A 16,080-nucleotide genomic window follows, 5' to 3' on the forward strand; every position below is an offset into this window, starting at 1 on the left:
GTTTACACTGAGACAAGTGTAAATAATTATTTCAGTGATAAGTAGCATGGGAGAGCCTTGTAAGAGGAAACAGGTTGGTTTGTTTATCCAAACATAGCACAGTCTTGAGAGGGGAAGATGATTGCTCTCAGTAAATTCACTGGAACAAAGGGAAGCATAAACACAAGAAGAATGTAGAAATATGTAAAAATACAGGAGGGTGGTCACAAGGTTATATGAGCATATATAACCATTCTTTAGTTCATACAAGTTATTAATTAAAAACTGTGGAACCTTTCCGTATGAAGTAGTGGGACAGAAATAACTAAGTATATTTAGCCTTGGATCCTTGATTAAAACACTTGTAATTATTTACAATGCCAAGACCTTAAGGCCCTGGAAACACCTTTACAGTTACACATTGATCCTGATTCTCCAAAATAAAGCATATACATCATCTTTGCAGACTCCATCTGCAATAATACATATTAATCTGAGATTTTGTTGCAGTTATTTCTTAAACTAAGATTTAGGTGCCTCTACGGCCCTGTACCATGTTGTAATCCTGTAGTGTAAAACACCTTTTAGAAGAGAGCAAGTTGAAATGCCTTAGTCCAGCATTATTGTCACACGTTTCCAGTTCCAGTGCTTTTAATCTGTCTTTCCTTCCCTCTAAAATTAGGAACGCCCATAGAAACAAATATTGTAGACTCGTATGTGTAATATTTATGTTATGGTTTCAAAAAGCAAAACCACAGAATCACAAAATGGGCCAGGTTAGAAGGGACTGTAGTGGATCATCTGGTTCAACCTCCCTGCTCAAACAAGGTCATCTTAGAGCACATGGCCAGGATTGCATCCAGCTGGTTCTGGAATATCTCCAGTGAGGGAGACTCCACAACCTCTCTGAACAGTCTGTTCCAGTGCTCAGTCACCTGCACAGTAAAGAAGTTCTTCCACATGTTCAGGTAGAACTTCCTGTATATCAGTTTCTACCCATTGCCTCTTGTCCTGTTGCATGGCATCTCCAAATCAGTTTGGCACACAAAAAGTAGTTCGCATGTCCAGTTAAAAGGCTTGAAAGCAGGAACAATTTTACTGGGTTTTTTTACAAAAAATGTTACATTTTTTGTATGCCAGATTTGAGCCCCAGCTGCTGAGTTTGCATTATGCACATGCAGACTTAGTCTCACAAACAATCATTTTCCTCTGTTGAAGTTTTTTCTTTGGGTTTTATTTCAGAGGAAGACAAACTGTAAGTGTTGCTTTCTTTTTCTGATTGTTAAAATTAAGTGGAGAAAATGAATGATACTTCATTCCAGCAGAACTAGGAAAGTGATTGACCCCATGTACTGTCAGCACTGGTGAAGCCACACCTCAAATGCTGTGTTCAATTTCGGGCCCCACACTTCCTGAAGGATGGTGAGGTGCTGGAGTATGTCCAGAGAAGGGCAGCAGAGCTGGTGAAGTATCTGGAGCACAAGTCTGATGAGGAGCAGCTGAGAGAGCTGGGGTTGTTTAGCCTGGAGAAAAGCAGGCTGAGGAGGGATATTACCACTTTCTACAACGACCTGAAAGGAGGTGGTTACAAGGTGGGGACAGCCTCTTCTCCCTGGTAACAAGTAAGAGAACAGGAGGAAATGGCCTCAGGTTGCTGCAGGGAGGTTTAGATTGGATGTTGGGAAAAGCTTCATTAAAAGGATGGTCTGGCATTGGAGCAGGCTGCCCAGGGAAGTGGTTGAGTCACCATCCCCAATGTGTTGAAAAAACACATGGATGTGGCACACAGGGACACAGTCTACTGGGAGACTTGGCAGTGCTGGGTTAATGGTTGGACTGATGATATGAGAAGTCTTTTTCAACCTAAACAGTTCTGTGAGTCTGTGATTCATAGCTTGTAATCATTCAGTTTCCTTACAAACCCGCTGTTCTCTTCTGCCTTGCATCAGAGTTTGATGCTTCCTGTCTAGATGCCAGTTTGATACTACTTCTAGTTTGCATTAGCTTTGTTTAAATAGTAACAGCTGAACTCAGGAGTCCCAGGATGCTGATAGCTCTGTTCCATACAGAGTGATTTTCAATTGTGCTCTGCTTGCTGTTTGCTCTGTTAATAGATTTAAAGTAAGGACTTGCATGGTGTACTGGTGAACTTCACAAAGCCTCCTCCCAGTATCGGGTAGTTGTTTACTGCATTTTAATAAAGCTGATAAGAAAATTGGAAGGTGGAGTTGTTGTGCCTTTTTCCTGTTTGGCAAGAGACTACCCTTATCTGTGGTGCTTAGCATTTTTATCACTGCATCATTAAAGCCAACATGTTTAAATTTGTGTCCATAGTACTCTTAATTTTGATGACATAGCTCAGGGAGAGAGTATTTTTCCTGTATGTGATATGGATTTTATTCAGACTATTTTCAGCTCTTTTCTCAAGTTGCCAGTTTTTGACTGTTGTAAAATGAAGAGTAGTATAATTAGCCATCACTAATGTAATGAGTAATTAATTATGCCAACTGGTACTCTTGGATATTCAAACACACAAAGTAAATCTTATTTATAGCCAAGCCCAAGTTGTGGAGTACATAGCCATATGTCAAACCCAGGAATTATATGTTTAACTGTTTTCATCCACTTCCATCTCAATGATGGGGACAAGTCCACCATGTATTACTGCAGTCAGTTCCAAAAAGGAACACTTAATAAATACATTTAATGAAAATTAGTAATCACCCTACATAGCTACTTTACTGTTGTTGTTAAATAGAAAGGAACCACCTCACTATGTCAGCTCTTCTAATTCTCCTCTCCCACACTCGCTTTTTTTTAAATAGCATCCTTGTGAGTTGTATTTGATTTAAAGTTGTACTTATCAAGCCATGGTTCTGGTTGTGAGCACTCTGACTCAGGCAAGGGTACAGAATGCTTTATTCTACCCACTCTAAATTGAATTTCAGTATTGTTAAAAGTTTGAAATTTGCCAGAAGTACAAGAACAGGTTGAAGTTTCACCTTCATAGTTGTCTTTTCTTTTGATTTCAAAGGAGAAAGAGCATTGATAGTACTAATACTTTTGTCAGGTCTATGGCAGCTTATTTTTGGCCAAATACTACTAGGGAAAATAAATACAAAAAGAACCTTGTACAAATGAGGTTCCTGCATTTCATTTCACTGAGACTGTACTGACTAAACAGATGAAATTACATGCTTGTCTGCACCTTGTAAGCAGTTTGACAAAAATGAGAGAAAATCTGAAACACTGAGCACAAATATTTTTCTAACCAAAAATATTTTTTAAATGAGAAGTATTTTTTAATGATTTTTTAACTTGCACACCATGCAAGTATTTTTAATGTGAGCACACACAGGACTAGCATGTTGAACTGATGCAGTAGCAGTGAACTGTCACTCACAGTTCTTTTGCAGTCAGGTCTTTTAATTTATTCTGGTCCTTCTTCCTTCCAGCACGTAGCCTGGTAGTTGCTAGGCAACCATAAGTGATTTTTACTGCGCATGATTTCTATGTGGTAGTTGTTGTGGTTATTATTTTCTAATTACATAAGTAGGGGCAAGGATTAAAATCAGAGTTGCATTAATAATTACCAATTTTCTCCTACTGTATCTGCAACACAGCAGTTTAAGATTATGTTAGAAAAGATCAATTTTTTTATAGTATGGATGCATATATACAAAGGGAATGTAAGATAAATAGTCCTTCTTTGTGAGAGTAGGTTCTATAAAAAAGATAGAACAGAATAAGCTTTTACTGATCTGAGTAGACAAAAATCAGGCTCTAGTCTTCTGACTGTTGTGTATTTCATGCCCTTAGTGCTTTTTCTTTCATAGTCTTAAAAATGCTCAGTAATTAATTATAACAAGCAAAAGCTTGAAGGTTTTCTCTGACATTCCTAGTTTAGTAAAATGTGTGAACAAATCACAGTTGACTAGTTCTGTAGCAAAAAATACTGCTGTTTAATAACTTATTACTGCTATATATTTTAGATAAAATATAGTATAAAGGTGATTGTGTATGTAAAAAGAGAAAAAAAATACAACCATCACATCAAAAGCTCTAATCATCAGGAGCTCTTTCAATAGGACAGAAGTACTAAACATGTTTTAAAATTTGATCAAAATTTTATTAGTAGCTGTTTCTTTTATGCTGAAGTCATTCTGTTTGGTATTAAGACTCTGAACTGCAACTGAAGAAACACCAGTTTCAGTGGTTTAGTAATTTTACTCGTACAGATATTTCTGTTAAAGCTGCTGAAATTCGAACAGAGCACTGATAACTCAGTCCTTCTGCTAAGCCAGTACACATTCGAACTGTGCAAAGGTGCAGGAAGGGTAAATTACAATGTTCTGTGTAGTTGTGCAACAGGATACTGCTTTGCTTTGCTTTTCCTCAGGATCAGTGCCTTGCATATATAAGGTGTGCACTGATCACTTAATGAATAGGTGAATTCCTCCTGGACTTTTTTTTTATGATCATAAGGAGTGTGAATGCTTTGCAGATATAGAACTTCTTTCTCAGCATTTTATTGTCATTTTACAAATGGAGAATAGGAACTTAAATTTTAAGATACCATTTGGGCATCTGGTTTTCTTGGTGTTGTCTATGCTCAGAAAAAATTTTGTTGATCTGAGTTGCAGCTGTGACAACTGCTCAATGCTTCCCTCTGTTAATAAAATAAAATAAAAAAAGGTCTTCGGTTTGCAAAGAAACGTGTTGATTTAGCCGGTTTTGTAGTGTGTGCTTAATGCATTGCTTTTCCTTGCATTGCTTCCAGTTTCACTTTGAGAGGGCAGTCTGTGATGAAGAGGGGTTCTGTCGTGTGGCATGACACAGTCACACAGGTCGTGAACAAGATTGGTGCCTTTAAATCCATAGTATAAACACTTTGACAGGGGAATTATGAAAGTATGAATTTGTGCGTCTGTACCAAAGATGGCAGGTGCAGTGGCCAGAATTTCACAGTTCTTTGCTGGCAGGAGAGAAATACTAAGACTTGGCATGACAGTTATCTGGTCATTTTATGGTTTGCTCTATTTCAGTAACAGGTTGCTTCCTAAATAAATTAGATCTGTTGGGTGAAATTGCTAGCAGCTACCACTGAGGTGTGAGTGGCATCTTGGAGTATATATCCCAAGAGCTCTGTGGGGTAGACTTCACTGTCATCTTCCCTGGCTGAGGTGCACCGTACACCCACCGCCATGTCTTACCCTACAGCAGCACGCCCCAGAGTGCCCTCAGGCATGTGCCATAAACTTACTGGGATCAAGGAGTTACTGATAAGCAGGCAAGGGGAGAGGCTTCCGCTGCTGCAAGTCAGACACAGGTTATCAGGATGAGACTGAGGCTTTTGGTTTCTCAGTCTGAATTGCTAGTTGGTGCCCAGGATGTTGGTAGAACAACACTAATCAGCAATCTGCAGTTAGAGCATTTACACTGTTGTCCTCTCTGGTGCAAGGAGCACCATTTTCCCAGGACTAAACTGAGAACAATAAAAAATTGTGGATTAGGTGAGCACCAGCTAGTTAGGAAATGAGGAAAATCTGTTTATTCCTGCTTGTTCAATAGTCTGTTGGGTACCTAAGAAAAATAGTACCTTCTCAAATTCTGGTGTTATTTCAGGCATTCAGAAATGCATAAGGTATAGTAAGCATTCATTACTTCTGTAAAGGGCAGACCTGTTACATGTTTTTTATCATCCTAATCCTTCCTTGCAGGATTGCTTCAGTTAACTTTCAATTCAGTTTTAGTTTAATATGTCTCATAAGATCCTACAACACTCTGGAGGGTGACTGTGAGAGAGAAGCTCAGGTGGAGACCAGGACTTGGCAGCCTTCTTGCCCAACTCTGTGGTATTTCTGAATTACGATCTGAAGATGCAGCTGAGAAAACAAGGTGTTTTTGAAGTAGCTGTGAGAAAAGGAAGCATTTGAATGTGAACTGGGAAGTGCTTATGAATGCTATGTGTGGTGAACTACTGTTCTTCACAGCAGAGCTTTTTTCTGCTCCTTAGTGAGAAAAACAACATGCACATGGAAAACAAAACAAAACAAAACAAAACAAAACAAATACTAAGTCCATAAGTGTTTTCAGCAGATTTTCTCTCCATGTCACTTACAGTTATGTATTATATTGGAAATCCCAATTAGGAAGATTTAAAATAGACCCCACAACTTGAAAGTGTTAAAATGGCTATTAAAAAAGGATAAACCATGGGAAATATGGGAATCTTAGAAATTCTGAACACCTATAAGTAAGTAAGTAAGTGATAGGCAATGTTCCTGGAGTATGAAATTTTTATAGATAACCTATCACTTTATTTCAGATGACTGAAAGAGTACAAATTGCAGTAGTGATTTTCAATATAGTTGCAATGATCTTCTCAAAAACCCAACAGTAATTAACAGAAGAACTAGACCAGCATCTAGTTAGTCTAATAGCAATCAGCATATAGTATAATGAAAATCAGTATGAACAAATGGTTTGCTATGATGAGGAATTATAAAACCAACTATAAAGTGATCAAGAAGAAGATAAACTGAAGAGTGACAGAAGGGACACTTGCTAAAATTGCTCAACAATACCGAAGAAGGGATAAGAGTGTACTCAGCAAACAACTATGGAATTCAGATGCAAATCCTGATCCTGCTTCTGTAAAGTCTGTTATACATAATGATCTCTAATGATGATGATATGTTAGGACAACAGTTTTAAATTGTAAATTAATTATCTGTAACAAATTTAAAAATCAGGGGTCAGTTTCTCATTATTTGGAAAAAAAAAGTTATTTAATTTTTTTTATTTTAGTTTCTTTATTATTATTAGATTGTGTGTGTGCTTGTGTCTTTTGTGAGAAAGCTGAAGTTCTTTTCATTATGGTTGGTTTCTCTCAACAGTTCAGGACGGCAGCTAAGTGAAGTCTTCATTCAACTCCCATCTAGGAAAGAACTACCAGAGTATTATGAATTGATTAGAAAACCAGTTGACTTCAAAAAGATAAAGGTAAGAACTGCTTTTGGAAGTGGAGATTTCTCCTTTTCTTTTTTATACAAAAAGGTGGGAATAGTCATCTTTAAAATGACAACATGAATATTGCATTTACCAGTATTTGTGGCTTTGATTTTAAACATTGTTACACACCGTGTTAGTAATTTTGTTTAGTGCATATTGCAGTGTAACATTGTCATTTCAAAGTCAAATCAGAATGTAGCAGGGTGACATGAATGGAACTCAGAGATGACATCTCAGTGCCTTTTTTGCAAAGACTTGATTGTGACTTGGTAAACACACTGTGTTTGTGAAGATCTAGTGGTTCTAGGGGAATATAGTCTACTCTAAGTTTAAAATCATAGAATCATAGGTATCCTGAGTTGGAAGGGACACAAAGATCATTGAGTCCAACTCCTGACCCTGCACAGGATCATCCCCAGGAGTCACACCTTGCGTCTGAGAAGACTGTTCAAACGCTTCTTGAACTCTGTCAATCTTGGTGCTGTGGCCGCTTCCTTGGGGAGCCTGTTCCAGTGCCCAAACACTTGCTGGGTGAAGAACCTCTTCCTGATCCCCAGTCTAAAGCTCCCCTGACACGGCTTTAGGCCATTCCCTTGGGTCATATCACTGATCACCACAGAGAAGAGATCAGTACCTGCCCCTCCCGGTTTCCCTCACAAGGAGGTTGTAGACTGCAGTAAAATCGCCTCAGTCTCCTCTTCTCCAGGCTGACCAGACCAAATGACCTCAGCTGCCCCTCAGATGCCTTCCCCTCTAGACCCTAGCTAGCACTGTATCTTGGAACAGCCAGGTCAGACCGATCACAGTTTAGTAGATGAGGTTCAGGCAGCATGTTGCACATTAAGTGATATAATGCTTTAACTTTCATTTGTGTCACAGCTTATTTTGTTTCCTTGCTAGAAGAAGAAACTGGAACTTCTTTTACCAAAAGAGCTCAATTTTTCTTGCTTTTAACCCTTCCAGTTCACATAGAAATTGCTTCATTTTTCTCTGTTACCATGATGTGTTTTTTGAGTAATATGTCAACAACACAGTTGAAGACTTTCTTTGTTTTAAACAGATACTTGTTTTGATGCTTCGGTAAAATTTTTAAAGAGAAAGCTTTTTATGTGTTGAATCAAATACTAAGTCATTGTCTTGTCTGCTGTTTTTCTTTCTACACCACTGTTCATCAATACTTGTCTTCATTTCCTCAACAAATGCAACAGGAAAGAATTCGCAACCATAAGTATCGGAGTCTTGGAGACTTGGAGAAAGATGTTATGTTGCTGTGTCACAATGCTCAGACATTCAACTTGGAGGGATCACAGGTCTGAATTAATTTCTGTTAAACATACAGGTTTCTCCTACCTTATGTTTTCAGTGTTTGTTGATTATTATTTTTGTAAATAAACCCTATGGTTTAATTCTTACATTGAACAGAAAAAAATGCCCGCATTCTTAGAATCATCTAGAATTCATTGGACACAGCTGCACTGTGTGTATGCAGAGAAATTGGTTTTGACTTTAATTCTGAGATCAGTTTTTTCTAATCTGTGTGTTATTTTAAAACTGCAGTAAGACTATTTGAATGTATGGTAAAAGGCAGTGTGTGTAGAGCTTAGATTTCAACAGTGGATCACAGAAGGATCAGTTCAGCTTAGGACAGGATGTTAAAGAAATACTTCGTAGTGAGCTCTTCAGTTTTGCTAAGGAAAGATAAAAATTCAAGGTTTGTCCAGCAGTAAAGATGAGTGTATGAGGCTTTATACCCTCTGAACCCTCTGGTTTTTTCAATTTTTTTTTTTTTTACTGTCAAAAGGTCAGTGTCCATTTTAAGACACAATAATAATAAATCCCAGATGAGTCTCAGAGGTTTAGAAGGCAAACTCATCTCAAACAGATGTTGTATACACATGAATGGGCTTGGTGCTGTGAATTCAGAACAGGATACTAACACAAAAGGAAAGACTATGAAATCTGGATGAGAAATTAGAAAGTTTTCTCACCATACAGTGAAACATAGTCTCGGATGATTATTTTTATAGATGAGGTCCAAAAAGTGTGATGCGAATATACTAAGAGGAAAAGAAAAAAGAGATTAACAGAAGCCTAAATAAAAGTAAGCTGAAGGGTGATGCTGCCCATATTCATCCTTCAAATTTCTAAACATTAGTGATGTCCTTTACCTGAACTGGGGAGTTTATATTAAAAGATGGGAATTAAAAATGAGTATGCAATTTAGGATTGTTGGATGCAGCTCATAATTTTGTTATTATTTTTGATATCTAGAGATAAAAAATGTTTTCTGTACATGTAGTATTTGTACTGTCTTCAGTTACATGGAAACAACCATAAATCAAGCAACTGAAAATATCTAAATAAGACAATTAGTGATGGTAGAAAGCTTGAGACAAAGTTTAGCTACATGTCCAAATGTAAATTTTCACTTTAGTGTTAGTCATATAGCAGTAAAACAACTATAAATTTCTAATTATAGCAAGTGGGGGGAAAAAAGTGAAGGAAAGTTAATACCAAAAAGTATGGCTGAGACTTCAGAAAATGGTAAAAGATGGTAGAAGAGGTAAAAAGAGGTAAAGAAAAATCAGTAGTGAAATGGGAAAAGTAATAAAGTTATTTTCTTCAGAATGACTGAAGTTGCTCATGGGAAACTGGTCTGTTGTTCGGCAAAGGTAATAAGCCTGAGTAGATAGAACTGTTAGTGGATAATGCTGCTCTGTTTGGAAATAGCCCAACATGTATCAGAGTGTTGCAGTATTATTTTCTGTTCCTCTGAACCACCATTAATTACCTGACCTAGAGTTTTTATAACGTGAAGTCCAAATAGCAAACATGTAGCTAAGATTTTATTTTAGGGGTATTTTTCCCTGCGGAGTTCTCACACCATTCATTTTTATTTCCCTGAGCTGCAGGACAGTTCTGCAGCAGTCCTCCAGTTTTCAGGGCTACCTTGATACCTTGTGTTTAGGTCTTGGCTCTGACATACCAATTCACGTCAGTAAACTAGATTAGTTGTGTGTGCACTCAAAAACAAAGGGCTAATTCAGGTAGTTGTTTAAGCACACAGTGACTTCAAGTGTTCTCTTAGTATGATGGATGCTACTTTTCCTTGAAGCAAAGCAGTTACATCTCTGAGATGGAACCTTATGAGGCATTTTCAGGGACAGAGCAAGTTCGAGGGTTGAAGCTCTTGTCCTCAATGCAACCTCTGTTTTGAAAAGTTTTTTGTGTTTTAATGGTTTAATGAAACGCAGATGCGTAATTATTCATAATTATGCCCTAAATATGTAGTGACCAACATTAAAAAAGTACAATGTTGTACATTTTCTTTAATTCTTTTTTCTTAGAAAAGTGTTTTATCTGAGAAAGAACAGAAGGTTAGTTGAAAGAGCCATTCCAATGAACAATTGAATACACTAGGCTTATTCATATGAAAAATAAATGGTTCCCAGAGAAACTTGGAGGCTTTTCTCAATAGCTGACTTGAAAAGAAGTAGGTATAAGAGAAAGTTGCTTATTATTTGACTTCGAGGAAGGATGCTCTGAAGTCTCACAGCTCACTAATGTCATAAGACAGTATGAGAAGAGCCTTTTCAAGGCACTAATGACTATTTTATTTATATTTTTATATATATATATATATATATTTTACCATGACAGAGGGCAGTCAAACATCTCATAACAAAAAGTACAGCAAGACTTGCAGAGTGGGGAAAAGTCCACAGTGAGAGACAGTTTTTCTGAAAAAGGACTTGGCAATCAAGTAAAAAAATAGGAATTGTGTATTTCATGTAAAGTATTTTGAAAAACCTTTTTCTGATCTGGTTTATTGAACCTACAAAATACTGGAGCAGTTTCATCAGGTTTAGCATACAGATTGTATAATGGCAGCCAAAAATCCTTCCATTATATTTCTTACAAATACCAAGTGTCCCTTTATACAAGGAAGTGTATAATTTAGCCAAAGGAGTAGTATGACAGTCAAGGTAGTTTTGGCGTTGTTAAAATCAAATGCAGTCTGTGACTCTGTACTCTTCTATTAACTATTCTTAACTGTTTAGTGCTGAATTGTCCAGTGGTTGGCTTCTGACATTTTATGAAACAAACTGTACAGGGTCATTTGTTCAGGTGATTACGAAGAACCAAATACTCAGCAAGACAACAAGATTTTTAGTGTTATGATCCAAAAGAAGTCCTCTCACTCTTGACAATCCCCTCATGCTTGAGGTTAAAGAGAAAATCTGAGGTACCAAGATACTTTGGAAACTATAGCATGTTTGAACATGTTAGGTTTAAAACAAGCCCTGATTTTGTTTTTCAGCCTTCTTAGATCTGAAAGGAAGGCAGGAATGAGCTGCTTGGGATAAATTGTTTTCTTTGTAGCCACTTTGGATTTCAGGAAAAAAAAAACAAACAAACAACTAAAGATAATTACATGAGGGTTAGCCATTTGTCATTATCAACTGTACTGGTAGACTATAACCCATTTTTAATTAAGGTGCTTATTGGTGAAGTCTGTTCCTTTGGTAGTTTTTCAAGGCTGTTATGATCTAATGAAAATCACAATAGTTCCTGTGGTAATAAAAATAATATGAAAAACACTCTAACTGGACATTTTAGATGTAATACATTGTAAGAGTTGTTTCTTTGTAGCTCACTACTGACAAATTTCTTCATTTAGAGCATGAAGAATTAATGTTGGCATTTCTTGTACAATTCATGTAACAAGCACTTTTAGTCGGTATTTGAAAAGGCCATATACTCTCTAGGTTTGCACTGAAAATTAAGGTGTATGTTAATTTTTGATATTGCTTGACTTTATAGTTCTGACAGAGATTTGTATCTGTACTGTAGATCTATGAAGATTCCATTGTTCTTCAGTCTGTGTTCAAAAGTGCACGACAGAAGATAGCCAAAGAAGAAGAAAGCGAGGATGAAAGCAATGATGATGAAGAAGATGATGATGAAGAAGAATCGGAATCTGAATGTGAGTCCCCTGCTAAATACTGAAAAGAAAGTGTATCTGGGGGTGGAAGGAAAGGTTTTCCTGTTTCTGCATGGAGACTGATTGTAAGGTTCTGTTTTCTAGTGGTAGAAGTAATTTCTTAGTAAATTTGCTTCTCTGTGTGTTAACATTCAGTGTAAGTCTTTCAGCTGAATTTTCTGGATGTAGTTCTTAGAATACAGTAAACTATTTTTAAGCAAGAAACAAATCACAGAATTGCTTTGTGGACTGGCCATGAGTGTTTATAAAGCTTTTGGATCCTGTTCATGTTATTTGTAAATAGAAGTACCTGGAAAGGCCAGAGACAATCTTTCTCCATGGGTGGTCAACCTCTGCGCATGTTGTGACATACAGAGTTCATCACCTGGTTGAGAACCACATGATGTTGCAAGTATCCTTCAGTGTGACAAGGACTAAATGAAGCTCTGATTGTTTCAAGACGCTTATTCAGTCCCTGCAGACTTGGAAATATGATGAAGTGGAAAAGGAGGGATCCCTTTGTTGCGCTGTGTGCCGTCCAGTACATTGACTCAAACTTTCCAGCTACCTTTTCTCTGGTTGAAGAAGCTGTAGTACTTGGCACTGAGCTCCTCTTCCAAGTGTGTCACATGGATGTGCAAAGCATGCAACTTCAGTAGCTCATTTGGAAATGAGTGGATATTCTGGAATCAGAAATTTAACATGTTCTTCACAGGGGTGTCAGCTCAAAATTTGCTGGCCACCGCAACATAGCATTTCTGTAGTTTAAAATAAAAAAATTCAAAAGTCTGGAAGAAAATATTTTTAGGTGTGTATCTTCTCACAGGACCGTATACTACCTGTAGACACCTGTGCGTTCTGAGAATGAAAAGAAAGTGCACGTGGTCAACTTAATCTTTAGAGTTTAATTCAAGCTGTTGTTAACACTGTCAGGAAGAAGGGAAATAAAAGCAAATACCTCTGCTTCATTGTTCCACAGTCAATATAAGGTTAGAGGGGAATATCTTTCCAGGCTGCGACTAGAGGAGAACCTCTGTGAACAGAGACAGCGTTTAAAAGTTGGTAAGTGAAAGTAACATTAATGTATGCTGTTAACTTTTTGCAGCAAAATCAGTGAAAGTCAAAATCAAGTTAAATAAGAAGGATGAAAAAAGTCGGGAGAAAGGAAAAGGCAAGAAGAGGCAAAGCCGAGCAAAAGCCAAGCCTGTCGTGAGTGATGATGATAGTGATGAGGATCAAGAGGAAAATGTAAGTTTTGTTCAGTAAGACTGTGGAAGTGTTGCAGTGATTGCATCTCTGCCCTGTCCTGCTTGCTGTCAGAATTCTCAACTATTCATACTTAAGCACATGTTTAATCTGTAGTGATCATTTTGAGAGATTTGGGGGGGGGGGGATTAAACTGTATCTGGGTGTGCTTATGGGATCTGGTCCCAGCTGGAAGACAAGAAGTCTAAGAAGTCTGGAGCTTATTTCTTCGAGCTGTTACTACATCCATTGAACCTTTAAATCTCATGGTCTGTTTACTATTGTCCACAGATGAAAACCTTTAGCTTGATGGTTTGGGTTTTTTTTTGGTGGGTGCTTCTACTATTGCGACAAATGAAAATAGACGTCTTCCCAGTTGTTTTTAAATGTCTGGATGGAAAGAGCTGGTGTTTCCTGACTCTCTGTCTTTCCTTCTCTAAAGGAGTCTACAGCAATCAGCTGAAATGTCATGAAATAGAACTACTAGATAACCTAGAAACTTTCTTAAGGCTATCTTGATTTGTCAGTTTAATTGTCATTTTTCTTCCTTGTACTTCCTTTTTTTTTTTTTTCCTTCTTTTACAAATTCCACAGAATAGCCGGAAAGAATTTCTGACTTGTCTTGTGTCTCTTACCTCTAGGACCAGTCGGAAGCAAGCGGAAGTGATGATGAGTGATCCATAGGGTTTATTTTCTTGGCAGAACTGACCCCTTCCCCTTCTCTTCTCTTTTCTTCTATTTTACACCCAGTGAATTCTTTTTGTCAAATAGACATTGGGTTGCTTCTGTATTCTCATTCTCTAAAAATTAGCTTTAGGATAGTGCCAGACAAACATATGATATCATGGTGTAAAAAAGAAAAAAAAATGTAACATATTGTGACCAAATAGGCCTCAAAAAACAACAAAAAAAAAACTTCTGATGGAAAATAGGGGATATTAGTATATTTCTAGAGGCTAGTTTTGACTTCGTAATTATTGATTGTGCCTGGTTTTATCATTTGATAGGGTGTTTTTCAGTGGCCTCAGAAAGACAAAAAAAAAGTCTTTTGTAGCATTGATAACCAGGAGAAGTCATTAAAAGCCACTGGTTATTTTATTTTTCATCAGGCAGTTTTCAAATTTTTAATTTGTTCTGTATTGTTTTTTACACTGTGGTACATATATGCAACTTTGTTTAATAGCTTATAAATGTTCAATATTTAGCCTTCATCCACTTTGTCCCATATACGTTTTTCCACTTTACGCTTGATGATCTTCAGAAAAATGCTTTTTGAATTGTATCAGATTGTCTACTGTAAACTTTGCTTAACTTTTTTTTCCTCTATTAAAAAAGTTGGGTTAAAAAATGCTATTGAATACTGCAATCTATATAGTGTAATGTATGGCTTCTTTCATCAGACTGATCTTCTATGTTACCAATGTGGATTATCACCTTTTCCCTAAAGTGTACTTAATCTTTGCTTTCTTTGCACAATGTCTTTGGTTGCAAGTCATAAGCCTGAGGCAAATAAAATTCCAGTAATTTTGAAAAATGTGGTGTTGGTGCTTTCCTAATAAAGAGATAATTTAGCTCAATAGATGCAGCCTTGTGTTATGAGTTCCACACAAATCTTCTTAAAGGAGGGACAAGGGCAGGAGTGTCCTGTAAAATTCAAGTACCCTAGAAGTATCTTCTGAGATGGAGAGAAGATATACAATACCTATTAAAATAAGAATAATAAAACTGAAGTAGTAAACACCTTAAACTAAAAGCATAGTTCATTACTTAATTACAATTAAAGTGATAAAGCAATAAAATAAACATTTTTTTTTTCTTTCAGGGAATGTATGTCCATATGCCCTAGTGGGCATGAATACAATTAGTTATGAAGGCAGCCAGCTCACCTAGAAGTGTGTTTATTTAAAGTATTATCTTGAGGTGACAGGATGGTGATGCAATAAGATGTGGTAATGTAAACATTTGAACTACATGTCTGCAGTTAATTTTGCTGTTCTGGATAATCAAAACCTCTTTGATTTGAGTATATATTGTATAAAAATGTACAAGCCTAGGAGCCTATTTGGAAACAGAACATTTCTGTCTGGTTTGAGCTGCATGGTTCTCAGAGTGTGTCTACAACAAATCTCTTCTTACTGCCTTGCAGTGTTGTATTGGGTCTGGCTGAGCTGGAGTTCATTTCCACACAGTAGCCCTCACAGTGCCATGCTTTGCATTGGTAGCTAGAAGGGTGTTTTGGCTACTGCTGAGCCCAGCATCAGGGCTGTAACATTCCTTCCTCAATCAAGGACAAAATCCTGGGAGGGGACACAAGTAGGCCAGCTGGCCCTAACTAACCAAAGGGATATTCCAGACCATATGACATCAGCTCAGATGTAAAAGCTAAGGCAAGGAGCAGGAAGGGGGGCATTCATTGTCTCCAGCGGCTGCCTGCTGAGGAACCATTACGCATGCTGAAGCCCTCCTTCTTGGAAGTGACCGACCATTGCTGCTCACGGGAAGTAGAGAATAAACCTTATCTTTCACTTCGCTTTTGCGTGCCCAAGCTTTCACCTGGCTTCTGCTTTAATAAACTACCTTTTCCCAACCCGTGAGTTGTTTTGCATCTTACTCTCTGGCTGGGAAGGGGAGTGATAAAGCAGCTGGGTGGGCATCTGGCATCCAGCCAAGTCCAATCCTCAACAAGTGTGTAGGTGCTTCAGATTTTTGTAGCTCAGTTGAAAAGTGATCACTAATTTCATCTAGTGCCCATTTTTGTATATTAGTCCTGCACTGAAATCAGCTTTGCTTGGTTTCAGCAATTCAAACATAGTATACCTAATATGTGTCCCATCTGAATGGAAGACCCTGTATTTCAC

The 16,080-nt window shown here is 37.5% G+C and overlaps 1 protein-coding gene across 2 annotated transcripts in view; it reads left to right on the plus strand.

Annotated features, from left to right (window-relative positions):
• The window catches only part of SMARCA2 (SWI/SNF related, matrix associated, actin dependent regulator of chromatin, subfamily a, member 2), a 103,223-nt gene extending 88,467 nt beyond the window's left edge, over positions 1-14,756 (plus strand). For both annotated transcript variants that reach the window (XM_050328486.1, XM_050328488.1), the window contains 5 exons: positions 6,879-6,984; positions 8,202-8,303; positions 11,848-11,980; positions 13,083-13,225; positions 13,864-14,756. In XM_050328486.1, the coding sequence (XP_050184443.1) occupies positions 6,879-6,984; positions 8,202-8,303; positions 11,848-11,980; positions 13,083-13,225; positions 13,864-13,899 (520 nt within the window). In that variant the 3' untranslated portion in view covers positions 13,900-14,756. The remainder of the gene's footprint in view (positions 1-6,878; positions 6,985-8,201; positions 8,304-11,847; positions 11,981-13,082; positions 13,226-13,863) is intronic.
• Positions 14,757-16,080: the final 1,324 nt, after the last annotated feature.

Source organism: Myiozetetes cayanensis, unplaced genomic scaffold (genome assembly GCF_022539395.1).
Source record: "Myiozetetes cayanensis isolate MyiCay16 unplaced genomic scaffold, myiCay2020 scf4, whole genome shotgun sequence".
In the NCBI taxonomy this organism is placed as follows: Eukaryota; Metazoa; Chordata; class Aves; order Passeriformes; family Tyrannidae; genus Myiozetetes; species Myiozetetes cayanensis.